We start from the raw sequence: 15,682 nt of genomic DNA on the forward strand, positions 1-15,682 counted from the left end.
GTTTAATGTTGGCCTCTGCTGTCCTATTTCAATTGGCTCTTTGACTTTCTTTTCTCATATATTGTCCTCTGATGTGATGACCTTAGTCTGATTGGAAATGATGGAATGTCCCATATTGCTTCAATGTTCATGAATGACTGATGACTCTCTGCTGATGTGTTCCTTGATCCTTATTTTGCTGCCTGTTTGAAACCCATGCTCTAATGTGCAAAAACATGTAAATACCTCTAAATACAAATAAAACATTTGATTGAAATGATAATATCTTGATTTAATTTTCTCCGTATTAATCTTTGTCTGGTTTTAGATAGTTCTTGCTGCAGCCTCATCTGATACTTTCAGTCACTTTTCAGGTGACTACAAATGTGTAGAGGGTGGGAGTTTGAAAAAACACATCAGGATTCACACAGATTCCCGGCCATACAAGTAAGTTATCAAACAATAATATTTCTTACCAATTTAAGTCAGAAAGTCAAGGCTTATTTTTTGTGTGCTTTGTTTTAACTGGCATCCACTAAACAATTCCGGGGCCCCAGGTGACCGAGTGGTCAACATTCTTTTTATCATTTTATGTCCTTTATTCCCAGTCACAACAGCCAACATTCTTTGTATCATTTTATGTCCTTTATTCCCAGTCACAACGGCCAACATTCTTTTTATCATTTTATGTCCTTTATTCCCAGTCACAACGGCCAACATTCTTTTTATCATTTTATGTCTTTTATTCCCAATCACAATGGCCAACATTTCATAGGTCAGGATCATTGTAGTCTGATTTATTTGATGTATGAAAATGAGTGCTTTTGCAATGGATCCAGGAGGCTACAAAAAGTTTCACTGGTTGGGTGATTTCACTGTGGTTTTAAAAGTTGTCACAACTTTTGCTGTATTATATGCTATTCAAGATATGTCAGCAATATCATCCATCCTAACTATAGATGGCACATGAGTCTTACTTTTACATTCAAAGGTTGTGGTTACATCTTTTTTTGTGCAGAGCAAATTTACAGCCCAATTTAGTTCTTATCCATTATGTCATGATTACCTTTTATTACCGCTTGACAAATCATTGCTGTGGCTAAACTTGAGTTTTTCAGCATTCTGTCACCATTTCATCATGTCCCGTTATGACACTAGCACTTGGGTGTAATTCTTATGCTATGATTGGCCTTGACTACAACTTGACAACTCATTGAAGTGGCTACAACTGTACTTTTCAGCATTCTACCACCATGTGATGTTGTGACATTGACACTTGCATATGACATCATATGAATACCAATTTTAATTGTTATGGGTATTGTAATGTTTTATGATAAAAACATGTCTATTAATGAAAATATTGTTTTACAAGATTTTAGAGCTATTTACAGGGCAAGATGAAGTTAGTACTTTTTACGTTAAAACTTTGTTTGCCCTCATTAATTTTAGTACTGTTTCCATTTTCTGCAAAGTTTAGCCAGTTTCAAACTGCCACGAAATATCAGTACTTTATAATAATGATGCTACCTTGTATCACAATCTCCTTTGTAGATGCCAAGTTTGTTCCTACAGAGGGCGCTCATCAAGTCAGCTGATGACCCACCTTCGAACACATACCGGTGATACACCATATATGTGCCAGTTCTGTGAAGCCAAGTTCAAAGTCAACTCTGATTTAAAGCGTCATGTGAGAATTCACACAGGGGAAAAACCTTACCATTGCTTGTACTGTGATTATAAGTGTTCTGTGAAAGGTAACATGTATGACTGCTTCACAATGTCTGAACTGCATCTTTGCTCCGTCGGGGCATGATGCAGTTCTACTGAAAAGTTTTCACTTTGCTTAAATTATGTGGTCCATTTTCACAAATTTTGGGGCCTAGTTAGAATCACAAAATGTAGTCTCATATAAATGGTAGTCAAAATAGTGGTAAAAGTTAAAAATGCATATTTATTTAGCATAAAAAAAGAAGAGATAATTTCACAATATAATTTAAACAAAATGAGTATCTGATAGATCTTAGCATCTTTTTTGACAATATTGTATATGTTCTACTGATATGCATTGTTTCTTTTCAAACATAAAGTGACTTAAAGATCACTGGAGTTAAATTGATATTATTATCTCAGTATCACAGTCATCATTGCTAGATTATGATAGCAAAGTTGTGATCTAGCAGTCAAAACAACATCCAGAGGTTGTGGGTTTCAGTACCCACCAGGCCAGACCATGGCATCTTATTTAGTGTGTCCTAGGAAACACAGTGAGTTGGGCATAATATAGCTAATAAGTCAAAGGAGCATGTAAAAAGCATGATGCAAAGAAACCAATTAACAGCTCTGACATATAAAGTGTTTGTTATAAGCTGGAATTAATTTACATGGTCCAGTGATACCTAAACATCTCAGATGAATTAGTAATGACTGATTGTTGCAATGCATTAGCATGATAGACATGTTCTTAAGTGAATAATGATTTGCTTATGAGAATTGTTTCCCACATGACAACATACAATGACAATTTACAAATTTTTTTTCCAGGAAATTTACAGAGCCATCTGGATACCAATCACAGAAGTGAAAATATGATAAAATGTGAGCATTGTGAGTTTACTACTTCATCCAAGAGAGCTATGAGAGAACACGTTAAAGTTCATGATATTCGGGAGGAGCTGATATGCCCAACTTGTAATTATCAGTGCTCAAATAAAAGTGCCCTTAAAAAACACATGGCCATGCATACTTCAGAAAAGCCATATGAATGTGAATTCTGTAGTTACACTTCAAAACAAAATGGTAATGTGCAAACTCATATGAGAAGAAAGCATCCAGAGAAACTCTGGTTGAAAAATCGAAAATCTAAACTAGACGGAGAGAAACGAAAACAGAAATCAAAGATTGAGGTTAAGATTGAGGAAGAGATAGAAGCTTATAGGAATCCCAAGATATTTCGTGGAAAATGCTCCAAAGTATTTCGTTGTAAGATGTGTAATGCTTCCTTTGTGATGGAAGCCTCATTGAAGTGCCATCTTAAGCATCACAAAGATCAGCAGAATTCTCCACTTGCCACAGCGTATGCTGTACTTAAACTTCAACAGCCAGTAATAAATACAGCAAGTGGTGCAGCTACTGAGATATGTCAAAGTGGCTCTCTGATAACCAGTGCCAGCATGCCAGAAAGTGCAATGGAAATAGAGAATCAGTCTATTCCTGTAATGATTGGTAATGCAGCAAATCAGTCTAATGCAGGACTGCAGACTGGTTCTTTCACTGACTCAGATGCAAGGACTCTTGACAATGAAGTCCAACAGGTGGGGCAACCAATCAGTTTGGGAATTAATGACATTCTTGTTGCTGCCAGTATGGCTAGTGTAGGAACCAGTGATAAAGAATTATTGACCAGTACGAGCAATTCTTCACAATCTGTAATGCATTTTCAAAGAACCGATATGCCAACAGGATATATTTCTAAGGGCAATAATGAAGTAAATATTAATATAAGTGTTTCACAGGCAAATACAATTGGCACTAATTCTGTTGTTCTGTCCATCCCCTCTGCTGAAACATCTCTGGTGTCTGGTCAGTCCAGTCAGCCTTCTAATATTCAGCTGGTTCAGAATTGTTCAATGCCGTGTTTTACACTGTTCAATGGTCAGTTGATAGCTCTGCCAAGACAAATGCAGGCCAGTGGCCCTGTACCTATACAGGATCCTGAGAGATTAGGTTCAGTATCTTCAATATCAAATGTGCAGATCCAGCAAGCAGCTGCCATGATTCAGGCAAATAATCAACCTTTTATTCAGTCACCACCACAACAGGGTCATGCCCCCACTCACCAAAATGCCCCTTCTCTCCATGGATCTGTGCCTGTTCAGATAATTTTACCAGGTGACTCACAGCAGACAATGTCACTTGTGTCTCGTCTGATTGATTCTGTGATAAACCGGGCAGCTGATGGCTCTGGTAATATTCCGTCTGCTATCCAGATGATTCAGCAACCAGTCCAGTTTGTTAATAACCAAGTGAATGGAGCAGCCAACTCTCAAGAATTCCTTGCCCAGATTCCAGGGCCAGGTAACCAAGGAACCAACTGGACACTGGCACCTGGAAGTTCAGGAGAGATTACATCGCTTCCAGTTCAGTTTGTTCAGGCGTCTATGCCATGTACTGTCAGAGAACAATGTAAGATTTGATTTTCAGGTATTTTTATTTGATTTTCACAAGCAGACAGTGAAACACTGGTATCTACTTTTGGGTATCAAGAATTCCTCAGTTACAATTTTGTGTTCAAACTTTTTAAAAGTTCAGTTCATAGGTGATACTTGGTGTTTTATATGAAACTTCTTTTAATATTTTTTCACAAATATTCATTTACCTACCTTCTCAACAACATCGTTTAGATAATTTTATGCAGAACAGGCAGCCTACAAGAATTGGTGGCTTGTTTGATTATGTGGTTAAAAGGGTAATGTGTCATAGGGTATGTGCCCTTTAAAATAATGTGGTTAAGCAGTTGCCTTACACGTGTCCCAAAGTTGGTTTCATTTTCCTTCTATTCACTTTTTATTTGCCTGTAAATGCCCATTTGCAGTATACATTAAGGTCCTGTTCGCTGTCCTTCAACATTCATGCCTTCAAGAGTTACAGGATATAAGGGATAGACCTTTTGAACCATCAATCTCTAGGGCAAAGGATTGGATTGGCCCTAAGACTTGGGACAAGAAATTATTTAGGGTTTTTTTTCAGAAAACCCACTCATTGCAACTTTTTCATAATTATTATTCTAAATTCAACTGTTAAAATTAATCACACTTGGAAAGGTAACATAATTAGAAATAATTAGTATTAACATACTTTGATAACATTTAACATAGCTGCACTTAAAATGGAATTTGACAGTCAATAATGACCATATTGAGGCATTCGTAAGATTACATACGTACTTTGATTTAACAAGATCTGGGGACTTCTACCTATATTTAAAGATAACTATATTATTATTATTATTATTGTTGTTTTTATTATTGTTGTTGTTGTTATTATTATTATTATTATTATTATTATTTGTATAGCTTGGTACTTTATGGTACAACAGCACAAGTAGGTTTTTTAGTGATGAGGCAATTGGATTAAAATATTTTGCCCATGGGTACACCATAGAAGCTGACTCAGGCTGGTCCATTGGTAGGATTTGAACTGTCATCCTTTCATTCTGAGTCTAGCTTGTTAACCACTGAGCCACTGTGGCTCCCATTTATAATGAACCAAGACATTTTTTAATTAATAATGGACATGAATCTGGTTATCTGAACAGAAAATGTGAGACAAAATTCCACGATGAAAGCAAATATCCTATTTTATTTAAGCCCATGGGCAGAAACTTTATCATCATAATGCAATATTCAATTGAAATCATGTTGCAGTAATATTCTGGTAAGAAACACTCAGTATGCAGTGTAATAGGGCTGTGTCAGTGAAAAATTTGCCAACTACTTATATGGAATGAATGATTTTATCAGATTGACGTTATCACTAAAAGACTTCTTATCATGCCTAGTTGGTCCTAAATGAAAATGGTTCCAATTCAGCATAGCACCACTATGACCATTTTGAAAATCTTATTATTGTTACTTCTTCTAAATGGCTGGTTATATTATTTTCATCCCAAAAACTTATTATGATGTCTACAAGGTTTTAAATGGGAATGGTGTACATCTGATATCCAAAAGGGCCACCATGGCAGCCATCTTGAAAATCTTGTTCTTTTACTCCTTCAAAAATAAAAAATGCTACTATTCCTCTTAAAGAGAATTTTTTTTAATATGGAGTTTTCATCGGAAGAGTTCTTGTGGTCTCTAGCTGGTCCTAAATGTCAATAATGTAAAATTGACTTTCAAGATTGTTATCTCTTCTCCTTTAAAAGATGGTTATATCAAAATGAGGTTTTTACCAACGTAATTTTTATGATACTTAGTCGGTTGCAAAAGAAAATGGTGCCAGTTGTACATCCAACACAGCTGCTATGATGAGTGTCTTGAAAATCTTGTCGCCACTACCCCCAGAATGGATGGTCACGTTGACATGAGGTTTTCACCTAAGGACTTATAATGATGTGTACCTGATCCTAAGTGCAAATGCTGTCAAACTGACATCCAAAATGTCCACCACAGCAACTAATTAAAACACGAAATTGTTGTCACTGAAAATGGTTTCAACATTCAGCAGTTATAAGGAAGAAATGGTTTTCAACTATCAAGAATTGATTTTCACCATTGAGCAGCAACCCTTTTGAGGGACTCTAGTTCATTTAAATGACTGACTGAAGAAGTTAACTTGGAAATGGAGCGGAACTCTGATATGGCACAATGCAACAAACTGATATTGTTATATACCATATTGTTCTATGGCTGAACAAATCAATTATCTCTAGAAAACGGTACATCCACCACCACCCAAAAATGAGGGGGTGGGATAGAAGCAGGTGTAATACTATGGACTTCATTGATGAGCAATCAACTTTATTAAACAAGGAGTAATTAAAACAGTTTTTATATATTTATTATTTATATTTATATATTCCAAATCTGTAACATAAGCATAAATAATTGAGTATTTATACTCACCAGTCAAATTTGTATTTAACCATAATAGTAATTCTTTTAAAAAAATGTCCCTAAAGAAGCATAATTTCTAAAATAAAAAGCCCCCCACTTGATCTGTCCATTCAAATCCTGACATTTAATTTCTTTCTAATACATTCAGAAAACTTATGAAACGGGTGGTTGTTTTTCCTTCAAATTCATATTTGTCCAAAGGGTTTGATTTCTGACCGACAATAAAATGCATAATTTAGACATTGAAACTTATAAAATTAAACCTTTCTTTAGACTTGAAAAGTAGATGAACATGAGCTGAACATTCACACAGAAGATCATTGACCTCATAATGCTTTTGTGATGAGATATCAACAGGTGTGTGGTCATGTAAACTGCCAGTTTGGGAGTAAACCATCAACAGGTGTGTGGTCATGTAAACTGCCAGTTTGGGAGTAAACCATCAACAGGTGTGTGGTCATGTAAACTGCCAGTTTGGGAGTAAACCATCAACAGGTGTGTGGTCATGTAAACTGCCAGTTTGGGAGTAAACCATCAACAGGTGTGTGGTCATGTAAACTGCCAGTTTGGGAGTAAACCATCAACAGGTGTGTGGTCATGTGTGTGGTCATGTAAACTGCCAGTTTGGGAGTAAACCATTCAAGCAAGGGTTTTTAATGAGTTACTTAAAAATGTTGAGTCTTTATGTAAAGGTCAGTGGAAACTTAATAAACCCAGTATTCGCTGAGACATTTCTTTTGTAACTGTGACTTTGCTTCACTGCAGAGCACATATCAGTGAGTAGCCTGTTTGATTATATTAGTTAATCTCTGCACCTCTATAACTTAAATGGTTTTGTTCCAATCAAAAGACAATATTGTGAAATTATTAAATCAAACTCTTTGTTTATTTTGGCACAAAACTTTCCACTTCTAGAAATTGGTGAACATATTGTAAACTCTTGGGGGCCAAACTGCAATCATGTTATATTGAAATTCGTACATGACCTCTCCCCCCTCCAAATGATAATTCACTTTGCACATTAATCTTCGTACTTTGAAGAAAAAAATGTTTTTTCACAAATGAACAATTATAAAAATGTTCAGGAGCCATGCCACAATTATGTTGTATCCTAATTCATGCTATACTGAAGTGTGCTGTAGTGGGGTTTTACTGTATAACATTAAACAAAACTGATAAGAAGTATGAGAGAAGATTTTCATGCTGTATTGTAGTGGGGTTTTACTGTATAACATTAAACAAAACTGATGAGAAGTATGAGAGGAGATTTCCATGCTGTATTGTAGTGGGGTTTTACTGTATAACATTAAAAAAAACTGATGAGAAGTATGAGAGAAGATTTTCATGCTGTATTGTAGTAGGGTTTTACTGTATAACATTAAACAAAACTGATGAGAAGTATGAGAGAAGATTTTCATGCTGTATTGTAGTGGGGTTTTACTGTATAACATTAAACAAAACTGATGAGAAGTATGAGAGGAGATTTCCATGCTGTATTGTAGTGGGGTTTTACTGTATAACATTAAACAAAACTGATAAGAAGTATGAGAGGAGATTTTCATGCTGTATTGTAGTGGGGTTTTACTGTATAACATTAAACAAAACTGATAAGAAGTATGAGAGGAGATTTCCATGCTGTATTGTAGTGGGGTTTTACTGTATAACATTAAACAAAACTGATAAGAAGTATGAGAGAAGATTTTCATGCTGTATTGTAGTAGGGTTTTACTGTATAACATTAAACAAAACTGATGAGAAGTATGAGAGAAGATTTTCAAGCTGTATTGTAGTGGGGTTTTACTGTATAACATTAAACAAAACTGATGAGAAGTATGAGAGGAGATTTCCATGCTGTATTGTAGTGGGGTTTTACTGTATAACATTAAACAAAACTGATAAGAAGTATGAGAGGAGATTTGCATGCTGTATTGTAGTGGGGTTTTACTGTATAACATTAAACAAAACTGATAAGAAGTATGAGAGGAGATTTTCATGCTGTGTTGTAGTGGGGTTTTACTGTATAACATTAAAAAAAACTGATGAGAAGTATGAGAGAAGATTTTCATGCTGTATTGTAGTGGGGTTTTACTGTATAACATTAAACAAAACTGATAAGAAGTATGAGAGAAGATTTTCATGCTGTATTGTAGTAGGGTTTTACTGTATAACATTAAACAAAACTGATGAGAAGTATGAGAGAAGATTTTCAAGCTGTATTGTAGTGGGGTTTTACTGTATAACATTAAACAAAACTGATGAGAAGTATGAGAGGAGATTTCCATGCTGTATTGTAGTGGGGTTTTACTGTATAACATTAAACAAAACTGATAAGAAGTATGAGAGGAGATTTTCATGCTGTATTGTAGTGGGGTTTTACTGTATAACATTAAACAAAACTGATAAGAAGTATGAGAGGAGATTTCCATGCTGTGTTGTAGTGGGGTTTTACTGTATAACATTAAACAAAACTGATGAGAAGTATGAGAGAAGATTTTCATGCTGTATTGTAGTGGGGTTTTACTGTATAACATTAAACAAAACTGATAAGAAGTATGAGAGGAGATTTTCATGCTGTATTGTAGTGGGGTTTTACTGTATAACATTAAACAAAACTGATGAGAAGTATGAGAGAAGATTTTCATGCTGTATTGTAGTGGGGTTTACTGTATAACATTAAACAAAACTGATGAGAAGTATGAGAGAAGATTTTCATGCTGTATTGTAGTGGGGTTTTACTGTATAACATTAAACAAAACTGATAAGAAGTATGAGAGGAGATTTCCATGCTGTGTTTTAGTGAACCAGGACACAATGATGGAGAAAATAAGACACTCTGTCACTATGAGACAGGATGACATGGTACCTGGAGTAATAGTGGGAGAGGACTTGATGCAACAGCAGGAAGTGGATACCTCTTAACCCGCCATTCTTCATACTGGCACAGGTATTGCTGGCATCATCTATATGATATTAGTTGCTTCTACATTAAATAGTTGCCCATTTAATGAAGATGAACATTTGCCTTAGAGTGTTTCTGTTTCAAGTTGGGTAAAAAGTTAGCTTTTATGACGTTTGAGAATATGATTTTATTTTTGTTGTTAATTTAATTATTGCAACATTTTGGAGTCGTCTTATCCTGTATTCTTGTTAAATAGCAGATATATTAGTGTTAGTCTTATTACACATTATAATGCAATACAAGAGCTATCATTTCAACAAGATACCTATTAATTTTATGCCAGTCACTTTTTCCGATCAAGTAAATACACATTGTTGCTAAAATGGTGTTAAATATGATTGAGCTCTTTCAAAACTTGCAGATTTGAAACCCTTCTGGGTCAGTGCAAATATTCATTTCTTGTTCCAGGTTTGCAATACTAGTAAAAAAAAAAACTAATGCAAGCTACCTCGCTTGGCGCTCAGCATTAAGAGGTTAGTGTTAGGACTGGTCGGCTTGGTGTGAGGATAATGTGACTGGGTGGGACATCATGCTACATGTCTGCAGCATGATGCCCTAGTGCTGGACATCACTATAAACTGTCACACTGCAGGCATCATAGCAATATGACTGACAAATTGTTAAAGCTACATTAAAAATCCAAATCACACACACACTCATATGAGACCTGCTTCAGAGATGTACCGAGATGATGCCAGGACATGCAATTGCTTGAAATGCACCAATTTGTAAAAAATTTTGCACTTGGAAAACAGTGATGTGCAAGGACTCTCACAGGTTAGTTTGAAGTTGTGATTATGAAAATTTACTCTGTGCAGTATACAATTTTTACTTAACCATTCACCCTTAAAGTACTTGTTGCGACGTAAGTTATGCCCGTAGATATAGTACTTACCGTGACAGTTGTCTTTTTTCAGGTGGGCAAATGTTTACACATCTCGGTTTTCAGGTGGGCAACTGTTTACACATCTGGGTTCTTCAGCTTGAATGATTGTTAAACTAAATTTGATTTACTACATTGAGCACTGGAAAATACACTCTGTCTTAGTTTGAACTTTGCATGAAGGAAATTCTACGAATACGTGTTTAAATTATGGGCTACATAGAACACCCAAAATGGCCGATTTCCATTATACATCTTCAGATGATGATTAAATTCGGTAAATACCGGCTGATCATCATGATGATGACAATGATTTTCAAAGCTATGAACAATATCAGATTAGGTGAGCTGAGAAAATGTTAATAGAGTTACCAGTTAATGATTTTGAACCTGAAAATGGTGTCAAATATGAATCTTATGTACATGTTGGATAGACAAAATTAAATGGCATGACAGTCAACCACCCTGTCTATGGTAATTTGAAATTAATTGTAGAAAGGGCTGAATACCAATCCTAACAAACAGTTTAAAAGTTGAGTGCAATTTTCATTTCTTTTCTCAAATAATTTAGCCCTGTGGGATCTTGTGCTACAGAACCATATAGGGTTAAGATAAAATGAATATATAAGAATCTAAGAATGAAATTAAGAAGTAAAAATATTTATTTTATTAAAATGCCTCTGTCTCAACAAGCTGACTTTGGCATTGATGGACTTAAAACACTAAGACAACATCATGGAACAGATAAGACAATATTCAATAAAGCACTGATTGAAGAAATTTAAACTTTGGCAGAGTTCGTGTTAGTGAAATGTCATATTTTGGAGCAGAAGTATCCCAAAGACAATTTCTGTGAGCTGTGGAAAATTGTACATCACAACCCTAAAGAATGGTTTTCCTACATGATCCAGCGGGCTAAGCTAGCTATGTGTATGCCCCTTCAGACAGCAGACTAAAATGGGGTTTCTCATCACAAATCAATCTCCATATCCAGATAAGGAACAGGTTAGAGGCAACATCTTTTAAGGATTTTGATTTCAGCGGAGCTCTAACAGTGGAGCAGGAAGAAAGAAAGATAGATATTGAATAATAGGCATATATTGAACTATGGCCATTTCTTCCTCCCTCTCCTTTTTCTCTATTCCTCCTTTATTCTGCTGCTTCATTGTGGGTCCTTCTCAAATCTCAGTGAGCAGGCTATTGTTTTTGGGAATCAGCCTTTTGCCTTAACATCACTCTCTTCTTCGGACTGTTTACCCCAGCCTTTTGCCTTGACATCACTATCTTCTTCGGTCCATTCAGCCCAGCCTTTTGCCTTGACATTACTCTCTTCTTCGGTCCATTCAGCCCAGTTGCTCAAGAGTGGTACCAGAAGCAACCTGAGCCAGTCAGCTGAGGGAGATATACTATGTTGTTACAACTCACAGAAGGAAAGGAAAGTATTTCTTTTCTGGCTCTCTCGCCTTGTATATAATGGACTATCTTGATTCTATTTTTTTACAGGACTGTTATGATGATTATTAAAACTGTGTGAAAAGGTTGGGGTTTTATTTAAATTATTTAAAAAAAGAATGAATTCAAAACTGCATTATTTTATGTCCATTCTTTCCAGGTGTCGTTAGCTATGTGATAAACCTAGGTAAAAAGTGACCTCATATTGGTGTTATCATAATGCTATGATCATGTCACTATGAACTGTTTGTTAAGCATTGATTTGACAAATGCAGACTTCTTTAATTGAGAATAATGTTTTATACAATTTCTGTTGTAGGTCATCTTCGGCATGCCTACCACAAGAAATACAAAGGGGATAAAGACAGGAATCAAAATATTTCTTCTGAGTATTTTATCAACAATTGTTTTTGCTTATTAATTATGTAATATTTCAAGTTACATTACAGTTAAATTTTACTTCATGAATTGTAATGATTTATTTAAAGTCATTAAAAGTTAAACTTGTTTGTCTGTTTGCTTTATTGTATATTGCATGTTGACAGTGTATTGCTTTGTATTGTATTAACAAGATTAGACAGTATACAGTTTATTAACTCTACAGATCACAGACCAGAATATTATGGGATGGTCTATTGTCCGTCATCCATCTCTCTGTTAGCACAAATATTCAGAGGATTGCCATGAAACTCTGCACAAACATTCATCCCATGGTCTAGTTGGTCCTGAATTAAAATAGTCATTGCTTGTCCTTTTAAATGAATGGTCATATTGACCTAGGTTTTCACCAGAAGACTTCTTATGATGTCTAGTTGGTCCTAAATGAAAATGGTGCCAATCCAGTTTGAAAATTTTGTTATTACTACTCCTAAAGGCAGCCATATTGAAATGGAGTTTTCCCCAGAAGTCATCTTATGATGTTGGCCTTAAATGAAAATTGCGTTGATCAGATGTCCATAATGGCCACCACAGTGATCATCTTGAAAACGTTTGTTATTGCTGAATGGAAAGTCATAATGAAATTGGGTTTTCATCAGAAGACTGTTTATGATGTTAAGTTGGTCCTAAATGAAAATGGTGCTGATTAGATGGCCAGTATGAAAATCTTGTTAAAAGTCATACTGACATGGGATTTTCACCAGATGACTATGTATGATTTCTTGTTGATCCTAAATGAAAATGGTGCTGATCTGATGGTCAGTATGGCCACGAGGGTGGTCATCCTGAAATATTGATAAGAACAGCCATCTAGAAATACTGATAAGAACAGCCATCTAGAAGTATTGATAAGAACGGACATCTAGAAGTATTGATAAGAACAGCCATCTAGAATTATTGATAAGAACGGCCATCAAGAAGTATTGATAAGAATGACCATCTAGAATTATTGATAAGAACAGCCATCTAGACGTATTGATAAGAACAGCCGTCTAGAAGTATTGATAAGAACGGCCATCTAGAAGTATTGATAAGAACGGCCATCTAGAAGTATTGATAAGAACAGCCATCTAGACGTATTGATAAGAACGGCCATCTAGAAGTATTGATAAGAACAGCCATCTAGAAGTATTTATAAGAACAGCCATCTAGACTTATTGATAAGAACAACCATCTAGAAGTATTTATAAGAACAGCCATCTAGATGTATTGATAAGAATGGCCATCTAGAAGTATTGATAAGAACAGCCATCTAGAAGTATTTATAAGAATGGCCATCTAGACGTATTGATAAGAACAGCCATCTAGATGTATTGATAAGAACAGCCATCTAGAAGTATTTGTAAGAACAGCCATCTAGATGTATTGATAAGAACAGCCATCTAGATGTATTGATAAGAACAGCCATCTAGAAGTATTGATAAGAACGGCCATCTAGAAGTATTTATAAGAACAGCCACCCAGAAGTATTGATAAGAACGGCCATCTAGAAGTATTGATAAGAACGGCCATCTAGAAGTATTGATAAGAACGGCCATCTAGACGTATTGATAAGAATGGCCATCTAGATATATTAATAAGAACGGCCATCTAGAACTATTGATAAGAACAGCCATCTAGAAGTATTGATAAGAACAGCCATCTAGAAGTATTAATAAGAACAGCCATCTAGAAATATTGATAAGAACGGCCATCTAGAAGTATTGATGAGAACTTTTCAAGATATTCAGTCACATAAGATGTTGGATCAGCATCATTTTCATTTACAATCAATTAGACATCGTAAGAAGTCTTTCACTGAAAACCCCATGCTGATATTATAGTTCATTCTGGAGGAATAAAGATAAGATTATCAAGATGGTCACCATGGAAGGCATGTCTGACCATTAGGACCAGCAAAACATCATACAAAGTTTTAGCAAAAATCCCTAGTTTATATGACTGTCCATTCCCAAAGAGTAGTGATAATAATATTTTCAAGACGGTCACTGTTGTGGTCATATTGGATATCAGATCAACACTGTTTTCATTTTGGACCACCTATACATGATAAGAAGTCTCTTGGTAAGTGGGAAAAGCACTAGGCTTCTTTTTTCTTGGCATGATATAGTGGGTAACAAGTTCATAGTGCATTCAATTTTTCTGTTGCATTTTAATTTAATCGCTTTGACCCAAGCTGACTGTAAGATCAGTAAATATTACCAGAAGACATTACAACATACAGGGTAGATTTTTGTGTATCCCCTGTGTGTACATAGTGCAATAGAGACCACCATACAGAACAGGTGTTTGGATTAGGGTAATTCTCCTTTACAGCCATTTGGTGTACGACATGCTGTACTGTAGTCTCAGAAGTAAAATGGTGGAGATTTAACATAAATTTGGGGACATCTACCAAAACAAATATCATACAAGAACTGTTTATTTAACTATGTATAATGTAAAGCTTATTAAATGTCTTTACAATTAAAGAGTTCCTTGACCAGACATGAGTAGGAATATTTCTGATATCAAGCCAACCTATTATACAAGCCCAAAAGCCAACAAATGACTACTTGAAGTATTTTAGATATTTTCTCTTATTACCCATAACAATTTAATCTTATATGTTTGATCTGGGGTTATATGCAGCTATTCTGTTTGAATTTCCATATCACACGCCATGATTGGAGCTACTTGGGTGTCTCCTTTGACATCTTTGCATTTTTATTTTCAGTTGCATTGAATTGAACTTTACAAATCCCAAATAATTCTGAATTTCATTCATACCACAAATCCAAAAATAATTAGAAAATGTAAAGGGGGGGGGGTATGTAATAAATACAAAACCACATTTGTATTTTGTTCTGGGGGGGAATAACTTGTTTGATATGGATTATGAGCGCGTCTCAGCCTGACAGCCTGAGTATATCCCTATGCCAAATCAAACTTGGTCATTCTGCTGAGTCTGAAAAAAAACATGTATATAGTTTAGTGCATACATAACATTGTTTACTCCACTGTATAAAATGCTGGAGATCCTGTCTCATTTGAACAAGGTTAAAATAGGTCAAAAATGCTGGAGATGTAACATGTATGTACAAGAATGGCTGTTTAATCATCATGATCACAGGGCATAATAAGAAACTAATGGCTGTTTAATCATCATGATCACAGGGCATAATAAGAAACTAATGCAGCAACACATTACTTGAAGAGTTGGACATCATTCTTTTAATGGATGCATAAAAAACATCCATATACAATTCAGGACTTTAGCATTTAGTGTAATACTTTTCGTTACTAGTTTTAATCAAGAATAGAACTTATTTTATCACCTTTTGTCAGAAAAATTTAAACTGGATGAAGTTGGAG

At 35.2% G+C, this 15,682-nt stretch overlaps 1 protein-coding gene across 3 annotated transcripts in view; it reads left to right on the forward strand.

Annotated features, from left to right (window-relative positions):
* The window catches only part of LOC149779950 (uncharacterized), a 34,367-nt gene extending 21,968 nt beyond the window's left edge, over positions 1–12,399 (forward strand). For 2 of the 3 annotated variants that reach the window (XM_089936649.1, XM_089936650.1), the window contains exons 5-9: positions 354–426; positions 1,534–1,736; positions 2,524–4,164; positions 9,394–9,540; positions 12,210–12,399. In XM_089936649.1, the coding sequence (XP_089792775.1) occupies positions 354–426; positions 1,534–1,736; positions 2,524–4,164; positions 9,394–9,515 (2,039 nt within the window). In that variant the 3' untranslated portion in view covers positions 9,516–9,540; positions 12,210–12,399. Of the gene's footprint in view, positions 1–353; positions 427–1,533; positions 1,737–2,523; positions 4,165–9,393; positions 9,541–11,740 lie in introns of all 3 variants that reach the window. The other variant, XM_089936651.1, reaches the window with a different exon arrangement.
* Positions 12,400–15,682: the final 3,283 nt, after the last annotated feature.

The sequence above is a fragment of the Sinohyriopsis cumingii genome, chromosome 16 (genome assembly GCF_028554795.1).
Source record: "Sinohyriopsis cumingii isolate HCF-2022 chromosome 16, ASM2855479v2, whole genome shotgun sequence".
NCBI lineage: Eukaryota > Metazoa > Mollusca > Bivalvia > Unionida > Unionidae > Sinohyriopsis > Sinohyriopsis cumingii.